This window comes from Pagrus major, chromosome 17 (assembly GCF_040436345.1).
Source record: "Pagrus major chromosome 17, Pma_NU_1.0".
NCBI classification, from domain to species: domain Eukaryota; kingdom Metazoa; phylum Chordata; class Actinopteri; order Spariformes; family Sparidae; genus Pagrus; species Pagrus major.
Genome location: NC_133231.1, coordinates 29,371,693 through 29,391,389, shown reverse-complemented (window position 1 = coordinate 29,391,389; position 19,697 = coordinate 29,371,693). Strand labels below are relative to the sequence as shown.

The 19,697-nt window shown below is 41.4% G+C and overlaps 1 protein-coding gene across 1 annotated transcript; it reads left to right on the top strand.

Moving 5' to 3' along the window:
- The first annotated feature begins 5,192 nt into the window (after positions 1–5,192).
- LOC141011526 (cathepsin K-like) lies at positions 5,193–16,763 on the top strand. Its single transcript, XM_073484690.1, has 6 exons — positions 5,193–5,288; positions 5,870–6,022; positions 11,578–11,796; positions 14,816–14,969; positions 15,681–15,789; positions 15,994–16,763. The coding sequence occupies exons 1-6, from the start codon at positions 5,193–5,195 to the stop codon at positions 16,085–16,087; spliced, it is 825 nt and encodes a 274-aa protein (XP_073340791.1). The 3' UTR covers positions 16,088–16,763.
- The last annotated feature ends 2,934 nt before the right edge of the window (positions 16,764–19,697 follow it).

Genomic DNA, 19,697 nt, shown 5'->3' with positions numbered 1-19,697 from the left:
TGCTTTTCATAGTTTCAAAGTTTTCCAACTGTCAGTTGGTGACTCTGATTAATAATTAGCTTAATAACTACAACCAAAATTACCATAACAGCTAGTAATGGTCAAAGGGTTTTGGAGTACTTGACAGAGTAGAGGTTGGCAACATTCACTCTTGCACAATATTAGGCATGAAGGTTCAAAAGTCTTTTAACACAAAGATTAAAACAAACAATCTAACTAACATGTACTATATCAAATTATGCAGAAAGTAATATTGCACAATTATGAATGATTGCCAACAGCACACTGCCTCACATGGGGCACCATATGTGGTGCTTCATGCAACATTAATAGGGAATTTTGGGTTTAATTTGGCTGTCAATAATAAAGAATGATTATCAGGAATAATTATTAATTATGATAAATAATAAGATCCAATTTACATTAGATCACCTCGGGGCACCACCCTTGAAGAAGGGAAAAGATAGCCAATTCACCAAATCAGTCTCATAAAAAAGGTACTAAACTGTCAGTTGTTGACTCTGATTAATAATTAACTTAATAACTACAACCAATATTACCATATTGGTTACTACCAGCTAGTAATGGTCAAAGGGTTTACTTGAGTACTTGACAGAGTAGAGGTTGGCAACATTCACTCTTGCACAATATTAAACAGACAGCAAGGTTCAAACGTGTTTTATTTAACACACAGATGAAAACACACAATCTAACTAACATGTACTATATACAGGTGTGTGTGTGTGTGTGTGTGTGTGTGTGTGTGTGTGTGTGTGTGTGTGTGTCTTGAAGAACAAAACCAAATGGTGGCTAGGGTTCAAAGTGGGCATGGGCAAAGGATGACTTCAAACAAAATGGCCATTACCAGTCTCTGAAGAAAAGGTGCTGGTGGTTCCTTGGCTGATGAGCCAAGCAGGAGAAGATTGTAATTCCAATGCTGAACAAAACTGTTCTTGCTGTGCAAGGTCTGATAAAAGACAACAGGTGGAGGAAACTAGTCGCTCCTTTCATTTACAAGGATAGCAGCTCGGTGCTAACTTGTTTTGTGTTCCTTGGATTGTGTAGTTAGCTGGTAAGCTTTGCGTTGCAGCTGCTGGTGCTAACTAAGCTGGAATACTAGCAGGACCTTGCATCGCTGCTGTGAGGAGAAGTTCTTTGGGTCTGCTGGAAATGCAGCTGGCAACTCAAAGCAGCTGTTAGACTCAGAAGAATCCAGGAGAAGAGAACTTGAGGGCAGGCAACCCCATAGAGAGAGAACAAAGGGAGCAGCTGAAGATTTGACTATTTGGTCAATGGGGGGTCTGTCACCCTGACCAACAGTAGCTCGAAGCTGAGTTCAGGTCAGAGTTTTGAAATCCACAGTGAACAACTTCATCTGTAGGTCCAAACACTCTCCTAAGCGGAGAGAGGAGGCAGTTGAAAACCGTAGGCAACCATGAATGGGGTCATTCCTGCAACTGAGCTGGTGAGTGAATTATGGGCATACTCCACCCAGGGGAGAAAAGAGGACCAGGAAGTGGGATGACAGGCTGTGAAGCAGCGAAGGGTGGTCTCTAGGTCCTGGTTGGCTCTCTCAGTCTGACCTGGGATGTGAACTGGGGTCCGCGATCTAAGACGATGTCAGAGGGGATCCCATGGAGCCAGAAAAACAGGGAGGGTTAGAAGGTCGGCGGTCTCAGATGCGGATGGGAGCTTGAGCAGGGGAATGAAATGAACCATGTTGGAGAAGTGATCCACTATGATGAGAATAGCGGTGTGTCCATCAGACAGCAATGCGGGACCAGGGACGACTGGGGATAGGCCGGGGTCTGAGAAGACCAGCGGGATGATGATGAGATGCCTTGCTCCAAGCACACACCACACAGGCCGCCACAAACTCATTCATGTCCTTCGACCGGCTAGGCCACCAGAAGTGCTGGCGAAGGAACTGAACCATCTGCTGGGCTCCGGGATGACAGGTGAACCTGGATGAGTGGCCCAACTGTAATATCTGGGACCAGACCTCCTCCGGCATGAACAGGCAGTTAGGTGGACCTGTACCAGGGTCAGGGTGACTGCGTTGGGCCTCCCGCACTATGGTCTCAATTTCCCAGGTAGCGGCTCCAATGATCCTGGGAGTGGGCACGATGGGCTCGGGGTCAGCTGGGAGTGTGTCAGGGGAGTAGAGGCGAGAGAGAGTATCTGGTTTCCCATTCTGGGAGCCGGGTTGGTAAGAGAGGGTGTAGTTGAAACGGCTAAGGAATAGGGACCAGCGAGCCTGCCGGGAGTTGAGCCTTCTGGTAGAGCGCAGGTAAGTGTCGCGGAGAATGGCATCAATCAGGGCTTGAAATACAGCTGGGGCATTAGCAAGGCTGAAAGGCATCACTAGATACTCGAAATGTCCAAGGGGGGTGTTAAACGCTGTTTTCCCCTCGTCGCCCTCCCGAATGCGGACAAGGTGGTAGGCGGTCTGAAGGTCTAGTTTTGTAAATATCCTCACATGACACAGTGGCGCAAAGGAGGGATCTATCAGGGGAAGTGGATATTTATTCTTCACTGTGATGTCATTCAGACTCCAGTAATCAATACAGGGGCAAAGAGTCCCATCCTTCTTACCCACAAAGAAGAAGCCAGGTCCGAGAGGAGACAAGGAGGACTCGATTAAGCCTGTAGCCAGGGAGTTGTTGTTATACTCCTACATCAACTCTCTCTCAGGGTGTGATAGGTTATACAGGTGGCTGGAGGGGAGTTGCGCTCCAGGTAGCAGATCGATGGCACAGTCATACACAGACAAATAAGGAGATTTAGGATGGAAGGGAGCAGATACTTGTACAGCTGTAGACGCGGAGTGCAGACAGTGGGAGTGGCAAAAGGCGCTCCAGCTGGAAATGGAGGGTGCAGACCAGTCTATGTGGGGGTTGTGAAGCCTTAGCCAGGGGAGACCCAGTACGACCGGGGAAGAGGGTGAGGGGATGATGAACAGCTGGAGACACTTGATGATTTCCAGAGATGGTTAAAGTGATGGGTGTAGTGCGATGGGTTATGGTGGCCAAACGCCTTCCAGGGTTTCAATGGGGATGCATGTCTGATCTACCAGGGCGAAGTCAATGAAGCCGTTGTCAGCACCGGAGTCCACAAAAACATGAATGGGGATAGACTCACGTGACCACTGGAGGGACGCTGGTAGATTGAGACGAATAAAAGGGCTGGAACTTGAGGAAGTCTGGCTCACCAATGTGCTCTCTTTCACTGGCGAGCCGGTCCTTTGGGCAGAGCCGGGCAAAAGGCGAGGTAGTGTCCAGACTGACCACAGTAGATGCACAGTTGGCTTGTAACACAGCGTTGACATTCCTCTGGAGACAAAGGAGTTCTTCCCACCCACATAGGTTCCTCCAGGGCAGCAGTGGGAGCTCTGGGGATCCAGGTGGGATGTGGGGAGCTCTGAGGTGCTGGCAGAGACTGGGGAATCTGACTTGGGGTGGAGCTAGCAGGTCTACGTCTGGTGGAGGCCCTCTCTCTCTGTCTTTCCCTAAGACTGTTGTCTAGACATATAACTAGGGAGATGAGTTGCTCAATGGAAGCTGGCTCTTGTCTGGAATCTAACTCGTCTTGTAAACTCTCAGATAAACCCCTCTTTTAAAAGCCTACGAGCGCCGGCTCGTTCCAACCACTCTTGGCTTCTACGATGCGGAAATCTATGGAGTACGCTGCTGCTGACTGAGAGCCCTGGCTTAAGGAAAATAGCCTACTCACTGCCTCCGACCCCTGTACAGGGTGATCAAAGACCCTCTGTATCTCATTCACAAAAGTAGCTTGTGAGTCTAGGGCTGCAGAACCCCCCTCCCATAATGCAGTTCCCCACTGTGCTGCCTTTCCTCTCAATAAGTTCATAGCTTATAAGCTATCCGTGTTTTTTAGCGGCATTACTGGAAGGTTGTAAATACGTGTGAACATAACAAACATAACAAAAAACTGCCACAAGAATTTAGGTCACCTGAATAATGTTCTGTGGGTGGAACAAAAGCTTCCCTGGCTGAGGGGGAATGAGGTCCGGCAGACTTCGTAGAAGTTGGATTACTCACAGTGGAGGATGTAACTGAGGGGGTGCAGGTGGCTGGGAGGCAAGCAGGTTGATCTGGTGGCTGAGCTGGGAGACGAGGCAGGGAGTTGACTGCAAGAAGATTTATTTAATACTTCACAAGGTATATGCAGGTGAAGGTGGAGAGAAACGTCGGCTGGAGAATCCGTCGGAGAGGAGCGAGGAGGAGGAGAGGTTGCTCAATGTGGTGCTGGTGGATTGTGTGGCGTGTGGAAGCTCAGGTGAGCTCAGGGCGAGGATGCTGGCTGCAGAAGTGCTGAGAGCTCTTGGCCTCTACTTTGGTCCAGAACCAGATTCCCTGCAACTACTCATTCCAAGACTTTTCACTTGTGATCCCCAGACACTTTAGGTGATCTTCCTGACCTGACAGCACCATCATACCAAAAATGTCACCTTTTCACCAGAAATATCTAAATTTATTCAGGAGCTTGCCCTCAAATTTATTGAACATATTCATTCTCCCAAATGAAGGAATGTTTTTAACTTAACTTAATATCTCACTATTATCACTACATTTATTAAGTATTAAAACATGTCAAATAATAAGACTGTTAGTCAGTGGTGTAAACACTACCTACATGTCATTCTTGAGTAAACGTAAAGATGCCATGTTAAAATACAACTTTAGTAAAAGCGAAAGTCACCCATAGGTGTAGTACTTGAGAAAAAGTCTTTTGATACATGTTGTCGTTCTCATTTCTAAAGTTCTTTATATCTTTATATTTGATCTTTTTCATTTTATTGTTCATGTCCTTCACTCTCATGTTATCTGACTTGTCCTTGCTAAGAAAAGTGCGATTTAAAATTACTTTATTATCATTTCCTTTATTATTTTTATTGCTTTTATTATCATTATATCATCATCATATATATCATCATTATTTTTTAAGTATCAAATGAAACTTTCTGCCAGTAAATTTACAAAAGTAAAATCTACATAGACAACTGACAAGAAACCTTCCTCCTTTTTCTCAGAAGACTAGTTATGATTCTCTGTTTCAGTTTTGAGGCTTTTATAGTAGAGACATAAATAACCTCTGCCTCCTTATTATTCATATAACAGCCTTATATGGTGCAGTATGTACACGCAGTTGCTGCAGGTGTTTGTAGAAACATGAGCGACATGATGCAGATTTCAGTATCAAAAGAGGAAGAGAACAGATCATGTGATATTTCCTTCTTAGATATCGAGCAGGAACACAGAGTCAGGGTGGGTTCAACACAGAAGCAGCGATGACACCGAGACAGCAAGGCAAGTTCAGCACCATCAGTAAATATTCAACTTTGATTAGAAATATTCTAATAAGATAAGTCGAGACATTTATAAAAAGCAGAGTCCGTTCATTAATGCTTTAATGCATCTTTTGTGTTCAGGCTGCAGGTGGAGATCTTTAAAAGACAAATATGTACTTATAACTGTAGAGCTTATTAATGTCATCTATTTTAACATTCAATCTCCTCATTCTCTAAGACGTTTTTAAAAGATGTGCTGTCGGTTTTATTTCTGCCACAGTATACCCTTTAAAAAACATTCAATATGGGCCTGAGTTATTTCATAAAGTGAATATCTTTGTGTTTTTCACTGTTCACAAAATAAGAGGCAGATTGATCAGTGATGGAAATGATTCTTGAGTTGATAGATCATGAATTTCAGTCTAATCGGAATCAAAAACAGACCATTCACCCTTTTACAAGACATCTGACCTTTAAAGCTGTATTTACAACCCTGCTCAGTAAATATAGTCCACTGAGTGCTGCTCATTTCATTAACTGTTATCTGCTTCCTTATAGACACCAGAGGAGATCCTGCAGTCTTACGGCACATTCATTCCTCCCACTGACATCCAGAGGGCACCATCTCCCTTCCCTGGGATATCAGGGGCTTCTGTGCCAGATACCGTTGACTGGAGAGAGAAGGGCTATGTCACCAAAGTCAAGGATCAGGTAAAAAAAATAAATAAATAATAATTTAGAAGCAGTGGGGTTCTGTTTCTAATCAGTGACTCATAAGTCAATATTTCCTTCCTCGTTTCTTGATAATTTGTTTTTGCCTGGATTGCATTTCTCTGTGCTAAGTGTGATTTTTGAAACAAAGACTTCACTCCAATAGAAGATACATGTGTAAAAAAAATGAGAAAAATAAATAGTCAAGTAAGGTACAGATACCTGGAAAAAAAAGTATTTGTACGTTGTTACACCCCACCTCTGCGTACATCTCAGTTACTGTAGTACACATGTGAACTTCATCTCCTTGCACATGTGTTAATGTACAGTACAGGTCTATAGTTATTCTATATGGACATTTTATATCTTTTATCTTTTAACTCATAGACTTTAATTGCACAGGTTTTAATGCATCTTTTCACTTTAGATGTTTTATGTGTTTGTCTGTAAATCTTTATATATTGTCTGATGTTTTGTCAGCTTTCACAGCTACTCCTATATAAATATTATTTCTATGACAAGGACCATTTATCACATTAATTCTTTCTTCACAAAGCTTCATTTCATAAAGTTACAGACAAATGTCAGCGGTAAGAAGTTGAAGACATGATGATCGATGAGAAATCTGAAGGTCTTGTTGTGAAAAATAAATGAGAATTGTAGTATTTTAATACTTTACAATGCAGAGAAATTTAGAAAAAAAGTTAAGAAAAAAAACAAAACAAAAAGAAGACATTTTCAATTTATTACAAACTTGTGCTGATGAGTATCATTTAACCAGAGACACACAAGTATTTTTTGGACTTTTTTGGACCTTCTGTTCTGTGCAAGATGTTAAATATAATTGACGAACAATAAAAATCCCCAACGAGTCAAAAGACTTCTTTAACCTCTTCAACTCCGACTGCTCTGTCTTTACAAACTCATGTTGTTCTGCCAAACATGGAAATGTGAAAAGTGTTTCGTTTATGTTTGAAGCTAATAAACCTGTTTTTTTGCATTGTTTAACTCCACTCATTTGTATCCAGGGTAAGTGCGGTTCCTGCTAGGCTTTCAGTGCCGCAGGGGCTTTGGAGGGCCAGTTGGTCAAGAGGACGGGGAAGCTGGTGGACCTGAGCCCCCAGAACCTGGTGGACTGTTCGTCTGATTACGGCAACCTCGGCTGCGACAGTGGCTACTTAAGCAAAGCCTTCGAGTTTGTCATGGAAAATGGCATCAACTCTGACGCTTCATACCCCTACACAGGACAGGTGAGTCACTGGTTTAATCCTGCTGCTGCTGCTGCTGGTCAGAGATGCATCAAAGGGAGGGAAAGGGAAAATCCATCAAATCCATTCAACTTGGATTCTACAGAGTATGTTTAGGGCATGTGGGAAACAAATCCGATTGCTTCGAGGTTATAGGTGGGCAGACAAATGTGAGAAGTCATTAAAAACAAAAACAAAAGGTCAGTTTCCCACAGATCGTCTCTGTCAGGACGTCATTAGAAATTGCTGTTACTCACAGATGATAACAGTCTTGGCAGCACTCTGGCCTCAGTGTGACATTTGATTTCTGTGGCAGACGCATTTAGGTAAACAAGCCACCAGCAGAGCACCGCAGAGAGATATCATCCTCCTTTTGATTAAGCAATCATCCCCAGGTGTGCGGGGAAGATACTGATTACCAGCGACCAACATGTGCTCAGATGCGTTTGAATGGATAAGAGAGGCGTCATGCATCGCAAAGTGAAAAGGTCAAAATCTTTCGAAATGACCCAAAATTGATACTGAACTATTAGAGACAGTTGTAAAAGCTTTCTCATTCAGGGGAGAGAGTTAAACACATGTCAGTAATATTGTAGTATACACACCAGTGCTTCCCAAAGGTTGAAAATGTCCTTGTGGTGGCTGTGGCCAAAGTTTGGCTTTTTATCTCCCTGGGTGGGCAGCCCAAGTGAAGCCTATGATTGGGAAACACTGCACACTATCGTTAATAGTGTCACAACTTGAATTTAATATCATAATGTAGCAGAGGCACAGCTTTCTTTATTGTTGTTGAGATCGTGGACCTCCTTTGGTAATAAATAAGATAATTAAGCAGCTGTTCTGGAGCTTCGAGCGGTCTTCATCAGCTGAGGGAGTTCGGAAAGTTTAGGTTTTTGTGTTGAGATTGTTTTTAAAATTTAAAAGTTACATTTTTATTTCTTGTCATTGCAAGTTCCATGTCTGATTAAGTTTTTTAGATTTTTAGCTTTTCAGAAATACATCAGAATAAACACCAGCCAATGTGTTACATAAGGAATCATACTCAACAAGTATGTAACATGATTATAACTGATGACAAAACCTAGTTTACCTCAGTGCAATTTATAATTATTGAACAATGATAAGACTGCAGCCACCCATTTCTGACACACAGTTCAACATACAATAAAGCTAAAAGCTCATTTCTGTTGTGGTCCTCCACAAAGTGAGCTTGAGTTTGGACTGTGATGGCTCCCATAAGCTTACTTTGCTGCAGGTCGAGCAGTTTCTGTATAAAAAGTTCAAATAAAGGTAGATCACCTAAAACATAGCATTAATAAAACATTAATCACAACACCTTCTGATAAGAAATTAACCTTTCAAGCATGTTTTAAAGCAAAAATGGCAACAATTGAGATTGTAGCTTCTCGAATGTGAATATTTGGAGTTTTTTTACGACCACAAAGTCTATCATCGACCTTCGGCCTAAGGTGGCCTGGTACCAGGTACACTTATGAGCCACCCTATGCTCAAACATGGTGTTTGTTATGGCCAATCCATGACTAGCACAGAAGTCCAATAACAAAACCCCATTCGGGTTCAGATCGGGCAGGCCATTCCTCCCAATCACCCCCCTCCAAGTTTCCCCATCGTCACCCACGTGAGTGTTAAAGTCCCCCAGAAGAACTATGGAGTCCCCAGGTGTAGCCCCTTCCAGGACACCACCCAAGGACTCCAAGAAGGCCGGGTATTCTGAGCTGCTGTACAGCTGCCTGTAGCTGCCGATTCATAGGGTCATCTTGAACCGCTCTTAGTCTGGTCCCTCCCCTGAGACCAATTTGCCTTGGGAGACCCTACCAAGAGGTGATGCCCTGGACAACATAGCTCCCAGGATCACAGGGACACACAAACCCCTCCACCACGGTAAGGTGGCGATTCTTCAGAGGAGTCTTTAACATATGGGACTATATGAGGTCTGAGTAGGCGGTAACATTTTTAACAATTTATGCTTTTATAAAGTGACAATCAGCCATTTTAGAAAGCGACGAGGACCCAGTATTCTCTGCCTGTAAATACAATGTCAGTTTATATGGAGGCTGTCGTCGCCCTCTGGTGTCTGTAAATCAAACTGCAGCTCTAATCAGGATTTATTGAACGGCTCCTCTGCTTCCTGCTGTTCATGAATTATGCGGCTGGCTGACTGCACGCTCTGCATACTAACTCTGCTGCTTCCTCCACAGCTCCTTCATGAGGACATGAGGTAGTGTTTTGATGTTTCGTTTGTTTGAGGCAAATTTTCTGTTATAGCCGAGATCAGAGCCACATTGGAGAACAGCCCCCAGTGAACTGACGTGATTACACATTTACAAAGTTTTTTAAATTGGAGCAGTTCAGAGCAGCAGTGTCAGACTGCTTTACTTGAAGAGGGGGGTAGTGGAGGGGGTTCAAACCCAGGCTCAAAAAGAGTTTATAGTCAGACAACGACTCTAATGCTCTCATGGACTTTTATACTTAAAAACTGAGAGCACAAACACAGCAGCTCTTCTGTACTTTATATGAAAGTAGCTGCAGGGATTTGCTCCCACTCAGACACAAGAGCATCAGTAAGGTCCAATATAGGTGTAGGTAGTGTTTTCACACCAAAATCTTGGGACCCACAGATGGAGTCATTCACTATGGATTTCAAAATGGAATCCGAACTGAACTTAGTTTCCCAGAATTCTCCAGTCTTCACACCTAGGTGGAAATTCAGCTTTGAGCTACTAATGGTCGGGGTGACAGAGCCATCCACTGACCAAATATTCAAAACTCCAGCTGCTTCCTTTGTTCTCGCTCTTCTCCATCTCTCTCCCCCATGGGGCTCTGCCCTCTTCTTCTGGATTCTTCTGGGCCTAACAGCTGCTGAGAGTTGCCAGCTGCATTTCTAACAGGCCCAAAGAACTACTCTGCCAAGTACTCCAAAATCCTTTGACCATTATTAGCTGTTATGTTAATATTGATTGTAGTTATTAAGTTAATTATTAATCAGAGACTGATTTGGTGAATTGGTGATCTTTTCCCTTCTTCAAGGGTGGTGCCCTGAGGCGATCTGATGTAAATTGGATCTTATTATTTATCATAATTAATGATTATCCCATATAATCATTAATTATTATTGATAGCCAAATTTTACCCAAAATTTTACCCAAAACTCCCTATGTAGCATAAAAAGCACTACATATGGTGCCCCCTGTGAGGCAGTGTACTGTTGGCAATCATTCATAAATGTGCAATATTAATTTCAGCATAATCTGGCCAGTGCTAAAATTTGAGATTCATATCTCGAACTCTTTAGCCAAAAGTCTTTACATTTAACCCCACTAGTCTACTACAGGAGTAGATGTTGATTTGTTGCATGAAGCACTACAAAACTAAATGGAAAAAAAGGCTTTTTCATGCTGCAATAGGAAACAGACAAATACAAACCTTTGAACTGTATGAACAGTGGTTTATATGCTTGCTTTCTACTCATCTAAAACCATGGTTTATATATATTACTGGTTGGTTTATAGCCTATACTTTGTATAAAGGACTGATATGTCTTGAAGAAAAAAAGGTGAAACACTGACTGAAAGGGTTCTTAACACTGTTATTAGTCTGGGTTTCAGTGGAGAGCTTCACTGTCCTATAATCCTCTGACTGTTGTGTTGTTAAGATAGAAAATGGTTACCAGGTTACTTGTCTGACTTCTGCACCCTGCCTGCCATGCTCAGATTATGAAAAATAATAATTAGGGGCATTGTATATTTAAAGAGCCTTTTTTACCTATAGCATAAATAGAGCAAAATAAATGTTGATTTACATCAGGCGGGCCGAATTGAACCTTATGGCGGCCAAACTTCATCCTGCAGGCCCCAGTCTGGGTAATCCTGCTCCAAATACTGTTAAGGTGGCATTTCCACCAACACCAAGTTAATTTAAAACACTGCATCAGTGTCTCACTGTGTGACATGTACACACTCCTCCTCCCAGCCAGCACTGCTCAAACCTCCTGCTCAGACCAGTGACGATGATTGACAATCAAGAAATGTCAAAGTTGTCCAAGTCTGCCCCCCAGTGGACACACAGAGGAAGACACAAACTAAAACGCTTTTTGTTTTTCATCTCTCATTTATCAGTTTGATTTCCCTTCTTATTTATAGATCTTACTTTGCAATGTACATATTTATTCTTATTTTATAACCAATCATGTGCAAGTTCTAACTTCTTCTGACTGTTATCAGGAAGGCTTTGACAGAGATTTGTGCACACTGTATCATCTAACTAAACTCCTTCCTTCACTCCTGACAGGGTTCCTGCCACTCCTGTTGGGCCTTCAACTTGGCCGGGGCCCTTGAGGGCCAGTTGGCCAAGACGACGGGTCAGCTGGTGGACCTCAGTCCCCAGAACCTTGTGGACTGCGTCTCAGAGAACCAAGGCTGCGGAGGAGGATACATGACCAACGTCTTAAAGTATGTGCAGGATAACGGAGGCATCGACTCTGAGGAGGCCTACCCGTACACCGGGGTGGTAAGAAAGACTAAATTCTTGCTATTAGTCTCATCTTAATAAACTATCATGTGCGTCCAGAGGTTAGAATATTTTTAGAGTAGTTTAATTTGTCTTTCCTGTCATGTGTTCACACTTGTTCTCTTTCTGTTATTGTTGTGACATCCTGTTCTATCGCCACAAACCACAAGCAGAACCAGTTTCAGCCAAGTGTTTTGACACTTTGGGTCAGAAGACATTCAGACACTCAACTCCCCAATAAGCAGTTCTGCTCATATTTTAATTTACATTTTTGCATATATTTCCTGATATGATTATCTACTCAAATCTCATACGATCCCCTTATTACATTGCCTGCGTTGAAGACCGTTAAAATGACGTTGTTTTTTTGTTTTGTTTTTTCCATCTGAGCCCTTGTCGCCACCACTTTGCACCACAAAGTGACACCCTTCTGGGTTAGACTGGTATATGTGAAGATCTATATGAAATATTGGCCCATAATTTCTAAGTAATTGGCCCATTTCAAAAGAAAACCAACCCTCCCTTTATTAAAACATAATTTGTGACATGCCTTTTGTACCTACTGTAGGTAATGAGTGAGGGCCTTGGTTAACTGCAGTTAGTGCTGACTTTAGTAGCAAAGCCACCAGTATTTGTCCATCAGGAAACTCCATAAATCACCTCAATACTGTAACTGGCTTCTTTTGTCATTTTCAGTGGCTGAATACGGCCTCTGTCTTGACGTGGTCGTTGGGAGGCTGCTAGTTAGCTCTAGTTAGCTTTTCTTGTTGCTACCATGACTGTTATGTGAGATACGGAGCAAGCCAAATGTGGTACAAAAACCTGAACATCATCATTCATAGGGACCACTTATTAACACAAGTTGTACCTCATTTGCTTAAAACAATGCCAAAAACAATCACTTTATTTGTACAGAGCCAATTCACAACAAAAGTCATCTTATGACACTTTTCCAAGTCGAGCTTGTCTAGACAATACTCTTTAATTAAAAGGGACAACAGACAGATTGTGTTACCGTCAGACAGCCAGCAAGCTATTTTAAGTATTTAAGCTAAGATGGCTCCAGTTTTATATTGCACTCAAAAGCATGAGACTGATAGTGATAATGACACTAAAAACTCAGCAGTCTTAAAAAAAAACAATCTAAATGAGGACAACTTCCAGAAATCGTCTGTTTACCGCAACACAACTGCAGACACAGACTGAAACCAAAGTGGTCAATAGTTCCTCAATTAGCTGTCGGGGTCTCACACATTTGGTCAAGTCACATGTCAAAGAAAACAAATCACAGATAGAACGTCACTAAATGAGGATGACTTAGCAGAAATGATGAAGTAGAAACTCTCCCATTGTCTTACAACACATGCATCGTTTCCTCTTTAGTCATCTCCTGGTGCAAGAAGGAAGTAGAAGTGCTTGTTAATGATTACAGGCTGTGGTTTCACTGTTATTTAATCACAGCCTTGGTAAATTCTTACTGTGCAAACACATCATGTGGAATGTGCATGTGACAGTTAAATCACAAGGTTTGATGCAACTAATCATTATTTCCATTATTGATTTATCCAAAAATGTACTTTTTTTTGTTTTTTGATTCTTTATTTGGTCTATAAAACATCAGAAATCTGGAAAATTCTCATTATAATTGTATTACCACATCTCTTGTTTTTTCCAAACAGTTAGAAACCCCAAAATATTTAATTTAGTGTGGTACAAGACAAGGAAAGGCAGCAAATTCTCATATTTGAGAACCTGGAGGATAAATTAAACCAACTAATCAATTAACTTATTGTTGCAGCTCTGCATTTCCCGGTTTTTCCCAGTTTTGCAGAATGTTTTTGGACAAAATATCTTTAAAAATTCAGGGTATCACCATGCAGTGTGTATTTAATTGATTTCTGCAAATTGAATGCCTTACATTTCAAGCACTGCACTTTAGGACAGAAAAAAAAAAAGCTTTTTTTCCAGAGAGAAGAGAAAATACAGAAATCTGAAACAAGATGTGGCCAGAGCCGTCACACGGCCCGAACTTTGGTTTAAAATTAACTTAGTCATACATTGTTATGCTGACAAACTCAAACACTGGAAAATGCCACAGAAACTCCAAGTTACATGGGACTGGGAAATTACAGACCGAGATAAGGGATTACCAAAACAATATAAGTTTATTCCTTTTATGTCTTGTGTTAAATGAATAATCACTGTCTAAAAGACATTAAACACGAAAACAACTGTAGAAGAGTGTGATAAAATTATTTAACATGTACTTTGATTAAAAATGGTGGGAGAGTGCTGAAAGACGAATGGCCTTGGTCGCAGACGGCGGGGAAAACAATTATAATGGGACAGAGTACTCACCAGGGTCCCGTGCCCTACATACACACACACACACACAGCAAGCCAAAAGAAAAAGGAATAAAGTAAATTGTGAAGGGCGTGCAAAAATTATCAAACACACGATTGGGGGGGTGTGAAGTACAGGTGAAGAACTCTAATCACCAAAATCCTCCACCATCTGTGCGACCACGCTCACCGCCGGCCCGACAGCACTCAGACACAGGATATATGCAAAGAAAGAGATTAAAAAAAATGACTGTTACAAGTCACTCAACTACAGTTACTGGTCCAAAACAGAACATGCCACAACAGAAAGGCGACTAAACAAAATCACTTAATGTAATAAACAAGCATACGTAAAACAAAATAATGAAAGAAACCTAACGACAAAAAGGAAACAAACGAAATAAGACAAAATAGGGCAAAGCAAGATAAACAAAACAGCAGTGGCAGTCTCTCTGTTTGATCATGGCAGTGTACTTAATCAGCGTGCAACGGGGGGGTCGCTATGGCGCGGAACCGGAGCCTCTGTTGTAGTAATCGTGACCTGTCTAACCGGTCGGCGCAGCTTATATGCCTTGCCAAACAAATTGGCAACGCGGAAGTCGGAAGGTGCCCCGCCCCCCTACAGCTACAGTGGCCTATGAGGCATTCACTGCCGGCTACAGAGATATTTTTTTAGTGTTTTTCTCCTCCTTTGTCTCGTGTGCAAGACCAGCCGTGCCGCTACAATTCATCAGGCATGGCAGCTGAGTGCAGAGGTGCGCTGTATAAAGTAGGTCCGGTATCTATTGGCATTGACGCCACGCTGAGCAGCTTCCAGTTCTACAGCAAAGGTCACTGAAACCCACTCAGACGTGGCACTAAATTTACAGATTCATTATTATTCATTTAGTTTATTAATGATTAATATTTTAAAACCACTCACTTTTGAAACTCTACCGATCAAAAAACTGTATCTTACATGCTGGTCCAAGTATTTTTAGGGGCCAATATTTTTGAAGTTGTGATCCCTCAGGTTTCAGTGTTGCAGCCTGTCCCCTGCAGCTCCTCAGCTAACAGATCACCTCTTGTTCCATTTCTCCCTGACACATCTCAAACTGATCACTGACACAAAAAAAAACGACCAAACTGACTGTCGTCGAGTTCGTAGATGTGTTTTTGATGAACGATTTTGTTAGCTCCAACCATGGTGACGAAAACTTTCCCAGTTGCAGCATGTTCAGTTTGCATTAGCAGGAACTTAATACGACTCTGACATGCTGTAAAACTTTCACTGAATTACATGCATGACTTGTTTTTCTGTTCCATATCACTTTCACATTACATGTGTATGACCTGATTTTAATGCCGAGCAAGTGACTGTGAAATTAAACTTACAAAAATGTCCTTGAACACACCACCATAGAGGACTTTTTTTTTTTAACTTGATGGTAACTTTAACAGTGAAATGGTCACTGTAAGCTACATCATGTATATATGTTGGTTCACCGATGTCCCTCCAGCTCAGATTTTCTCCTCACTCTTCCTCTCTGTCATGTGCCCAGGTGTTTATTACGACCCCAACTGTAACAAAGATGACATCAATCACGCCGTGCTGGCAGTGGGTTATGGAGTGAGCATCAAGGGGAAGAAGTACTGGATCGTCAAGAACAGGTGGGTCACATCACCTGTCTGAGCGGCATCAGGTGGCTCATAAGGCCGCCAAAATGAAATGGCGAGGTTGTTTGTTGGCGTAGCGTTGATTTGATGGCCGTCTGTCTGTCGTGTCGGTGACAAACTGATGAGCTAAAGTGCTGTTTGACTCCTGGCGATGCTCAACAACTCACATGTTTTGTCTTTTTCCCCTGACAACTGGAGCGAGAACTGGAGCAGACAAGGCTACATCCTGATGGCACGCAACCGTGGCGACCTCTGTGGCATCGCCAACCTCGCCAGCTACCCCATCATGTGAAGTGTGGAGCTCGGTGGAAGATGAGGAATGACGAAGGGGCTTTGCTTAAACTACTGTACACAGAAATGTTCATTCCAGCAAGTGAACAACCACTACAAATATCAGTGATTTTACTTTGTTTACACAGCACACGTATTTTTGATTTACAGCATAAGAACAATAAATTCAGACTGGTGTTTTGCAACAAAAAGGGCTAAATGTTGTAGACTCTGATAAGGAGGTTTGGTTATCTGGAGTTATTTGATGGACTTTAAACCCTTCAAGTCTTCTCAGTTTTATCTCCAAACCAGCAGACCTCCACTGTGGTTGCATCCATAAAAGAAACACAGTTTTTAGGACCTCGAGCCGCAGAGCATGTAACACTAAGCCAGAGCAACAGGTTGGTTTGGTGCCAGAGTTAAATATACAAACCCACCAGGCACAACCAGCATTTCAAAATCAGATTCGGCTCTATCATCCCAAGTGTGTGTACACATGCAAGGACTCCGGTTTACACTTCACAGTATTTTGCAGGTAGTTGATGACAGTTTCGGTCCCTGTAGATTTCATTTTGTGTGTTTCCTGTCGCACTAATTCAGTGCGACAGGAAACATTGCTGGGAAATGGGAGCTCCTCCTCTCCTGCCGATGCAGAGTCCGTTTTTAAAAATGAAACTGATTAAAGTTCTAATTTTGAAGCTGAATGCGTCAGTTTTATTCCTCAGAGCACAAAGTTCAGGAAACAGAGAGCAGACGACATTTAGTAGGAATTCATTTTCTTTCTTTGGATTTTTACTGTGGCGAGTCTGATGACTGATACTGTACGCTTGAATGGTTTGTTGTTAAGAAAACAAATGCTTGTCAGCTTAAAATAGCACAGTGTGGAAGTCCTCACATCCTGTGGTTTTCCAATAAATATCTGACGCCTGCTGCAAATACGTGCAGGGGTTGATTTGGTTTATCAGTTGCTTTCTGAGTATATAAGCTATATAAGCTAGTCCCTATGCCAAATCTGACTCCCTGAGGAAAGCTGAACTTTTGCTTTTCATAGTTTTAAAGATTAAAATGTCTTTTCATAAATCTACTGTAACAATGTAAATACAACGTGCATGTAAATCCTGTCAATCCTCAGAGTCATACTATGTCTGATGGGGACAGAAGATAAATAACAGGTAAATCATATGATGAGGCCTCTCAGACCACTATCAGATGAACATATGTCATGTGTGGAAGAGTTCCTTACCAACAGACACGATGACATCCGTCCTCGGATAAGACACTAAAACTGATCAATAGAAAAAAAAAGGTTATTCTTAAATGGATGGATACTGAAAGTAAGGAAATAGGGGATCATGTTTCTAGTGTGTTTGTAAAGTTTTGGCTCACCAGAGAACAATGCTGAAAGAAACTTAAAACCTTTAAGCACTTGGACCTTATTACAGACCTGTTATTGTTTACTTATGTTACTTAGTTCACTAAAAATACTACAGCTTCTCTTCCACCAGTGACCCTGATGTCCCAGAGTTTCTCACTGAGATTCAACAGAAATGAGGGGGGTTCAGCCGACCTTAAAGAGCCTCTTATATTTTGTTGTTTTTAATTAATTCAGGGAGGTGCAGCTCTTTTTTTTTCAGGGATGTGTTGATCACATTCACACCTGGAAGCTGCTCAGTACAACCACAGTCTGATCCTGATCCGCCGGCCACTGAGCAGCTCCACTGGAGCGGTCGGGGTTAAAAGGGCTCAAGGGCGCCTCGGTGGTGGTAATGAGAGGAAGGGCGAGTGCTGCCTTTCACTTCCCTCCATCCAGAATCCTCCTGTCCGGTCCGGGGGAAGAACTGAACCGATGAAAATCCAGTCATTAAAAGTATCGTCATTAGTCTGAGCTTTGGTTAAGAGTTTCAGCTTTCCATGTAATTAAAATTCTTGTAAAACCATGTAAGTTTTGGTTTTCAGGTCCTAAAAAAAAGAAAGAAATATACAGTATTTAATTCACAAGATTCAAAATAATACCTTAATGTAAAATGTATAAACTTTCTATGAGAACAATACTCAATCATCTTTATCTTGGTAAAACAGCTAAAGTAGAATTATGTCATGTTGTCATATTAAACTTTGCACAGTGTTAGCATGTGGTACAAAGCAAATAATATAAATATAATCTGGCACATGATTTGTATGTTCAGGGCCATAAACATAAAACAGTAGGTTTATATTTACATTTATGTACTTAACTACAATGCTGACATTTTATATCACTCTCATATAACTCTGACTCCAACACGTCGGTCCACAGACCTCAACAACATCTGGCAGCCTGCCATAAAACACGTTGACCTCCTGACCTGCCATCCAGCCTCATGACAGGTCAAACTACCTCTTGACCTCCACTTTGGACCAGAACCACATTCCCTGCAACTACTCGCTCGTGATCCCCAGACACATTAAGTGACCTTCCTGACCTTTACTGTTACAGCACCATCATACCAAAAATTTCACCGCTTCACCTGAAATATTTAAATTTATTAAAGTAGCTTGCCCTCAAATTTATTGAACATATTCATTCTGCCCAACGGAGGAATGTTTTTCACTTCTTTCCCCCCCAACACACAGAATATCTCACAAACTCTCACTATTATCACAACATTTATCAAATATTAAAGCATCTCAAATAATACGACTGTTAAACACTGCCTACATGTCCTTCTTGAGTAAAAGTAAAGATATCATGTTAAAATACAACTTTGGTAAAAGTGAAAGTCACCAATGGGAGTTGCACTTGAGAAAAACTTCTGATACATGTTCTCGTTCTCATTTATAAACTTCTTTATATCTTCGTATTTGATCTAATTCATTTTATCGTTCATGTCCTTCACTCTCATGTTATCTGACTTGTCCTCGCTAAGAAAAGTGCCATTTAAAATAAGTTTGTTATCATTACCTTTATTATTTTCTATTGCTTTTGTAATCATTATATCATCTTTATTATTTTCTAAGTATCAAAAGTAACTTTCTGCCAGTAAATGTACAAAAGTAAAAGTAAATACTACATATATTTTCATGTAAAGTATATAATGCCTGGTCGTTTATCAGATCCGATGGTCAGCATTTTTCTGATTATTGTAATTACATGAGTTGATTTTTTATTTATTTATTTCATAAAAATCATTTGCAACTTTACAATAAATAACTTCTTAATAAATGTTTATAATTGCTTCATTAGCAATCAAATAACATGAACGAAAGTTCAGTATTACAAAAGGTTGAATATTTGCCTCCAAATTGAAGTATAAAGTAGTAAGAAAATGGGAATACTTACTTGAGTAAATGTATTTAGTTACATTCCATCTCTAGTATTTTATGCTGTTTTTGCTTCACAGAAGTTATATTGTGAGGTGCAGTTCACATTACAGCCGGTAGGGGCTGCAAGTGAGACTTTCGACTGATACTTTTTTATTTTTAAGATATTAATTTTAATGTTTTCCTTTATTCAGAGTCAAAATAAGACGAGACACCTTCCTCCTTATTCTCAGAAGGCTAGTTATGATTCTCTGGTTCGGTTCTGAGGCTCTTCCAGCAGACACATAAATCACCTCTGCCTCCTTTATTATTCATGTAACAGCCTTATATGG

Excerpts from the sequence above, each read along its gene's own strand:
- LOC141011526 (XM_073484690.1), top strand. The coding sequence starts at position 5,193 with ATGAGCGACATGATGCAGATTTCAGTATCAAAAGAGGAAGAGAACAGA. Across the intron at positions 5,289-5,869 it reads AGCAGGAACACAGAGTCAGG|ACACCAGAGGAGATCCTGCA; the intron begins GTGGGTTCAACA and ends GCTTCCTTATAG. Across the intron at positions 6,023-11,577 it reads TCACCAAAGTCAAGGATCAG|GGTTCCTGCCACTCCTGTTG; the intron begins GTAAAAAAAATA and ends CACTCCTGACAG.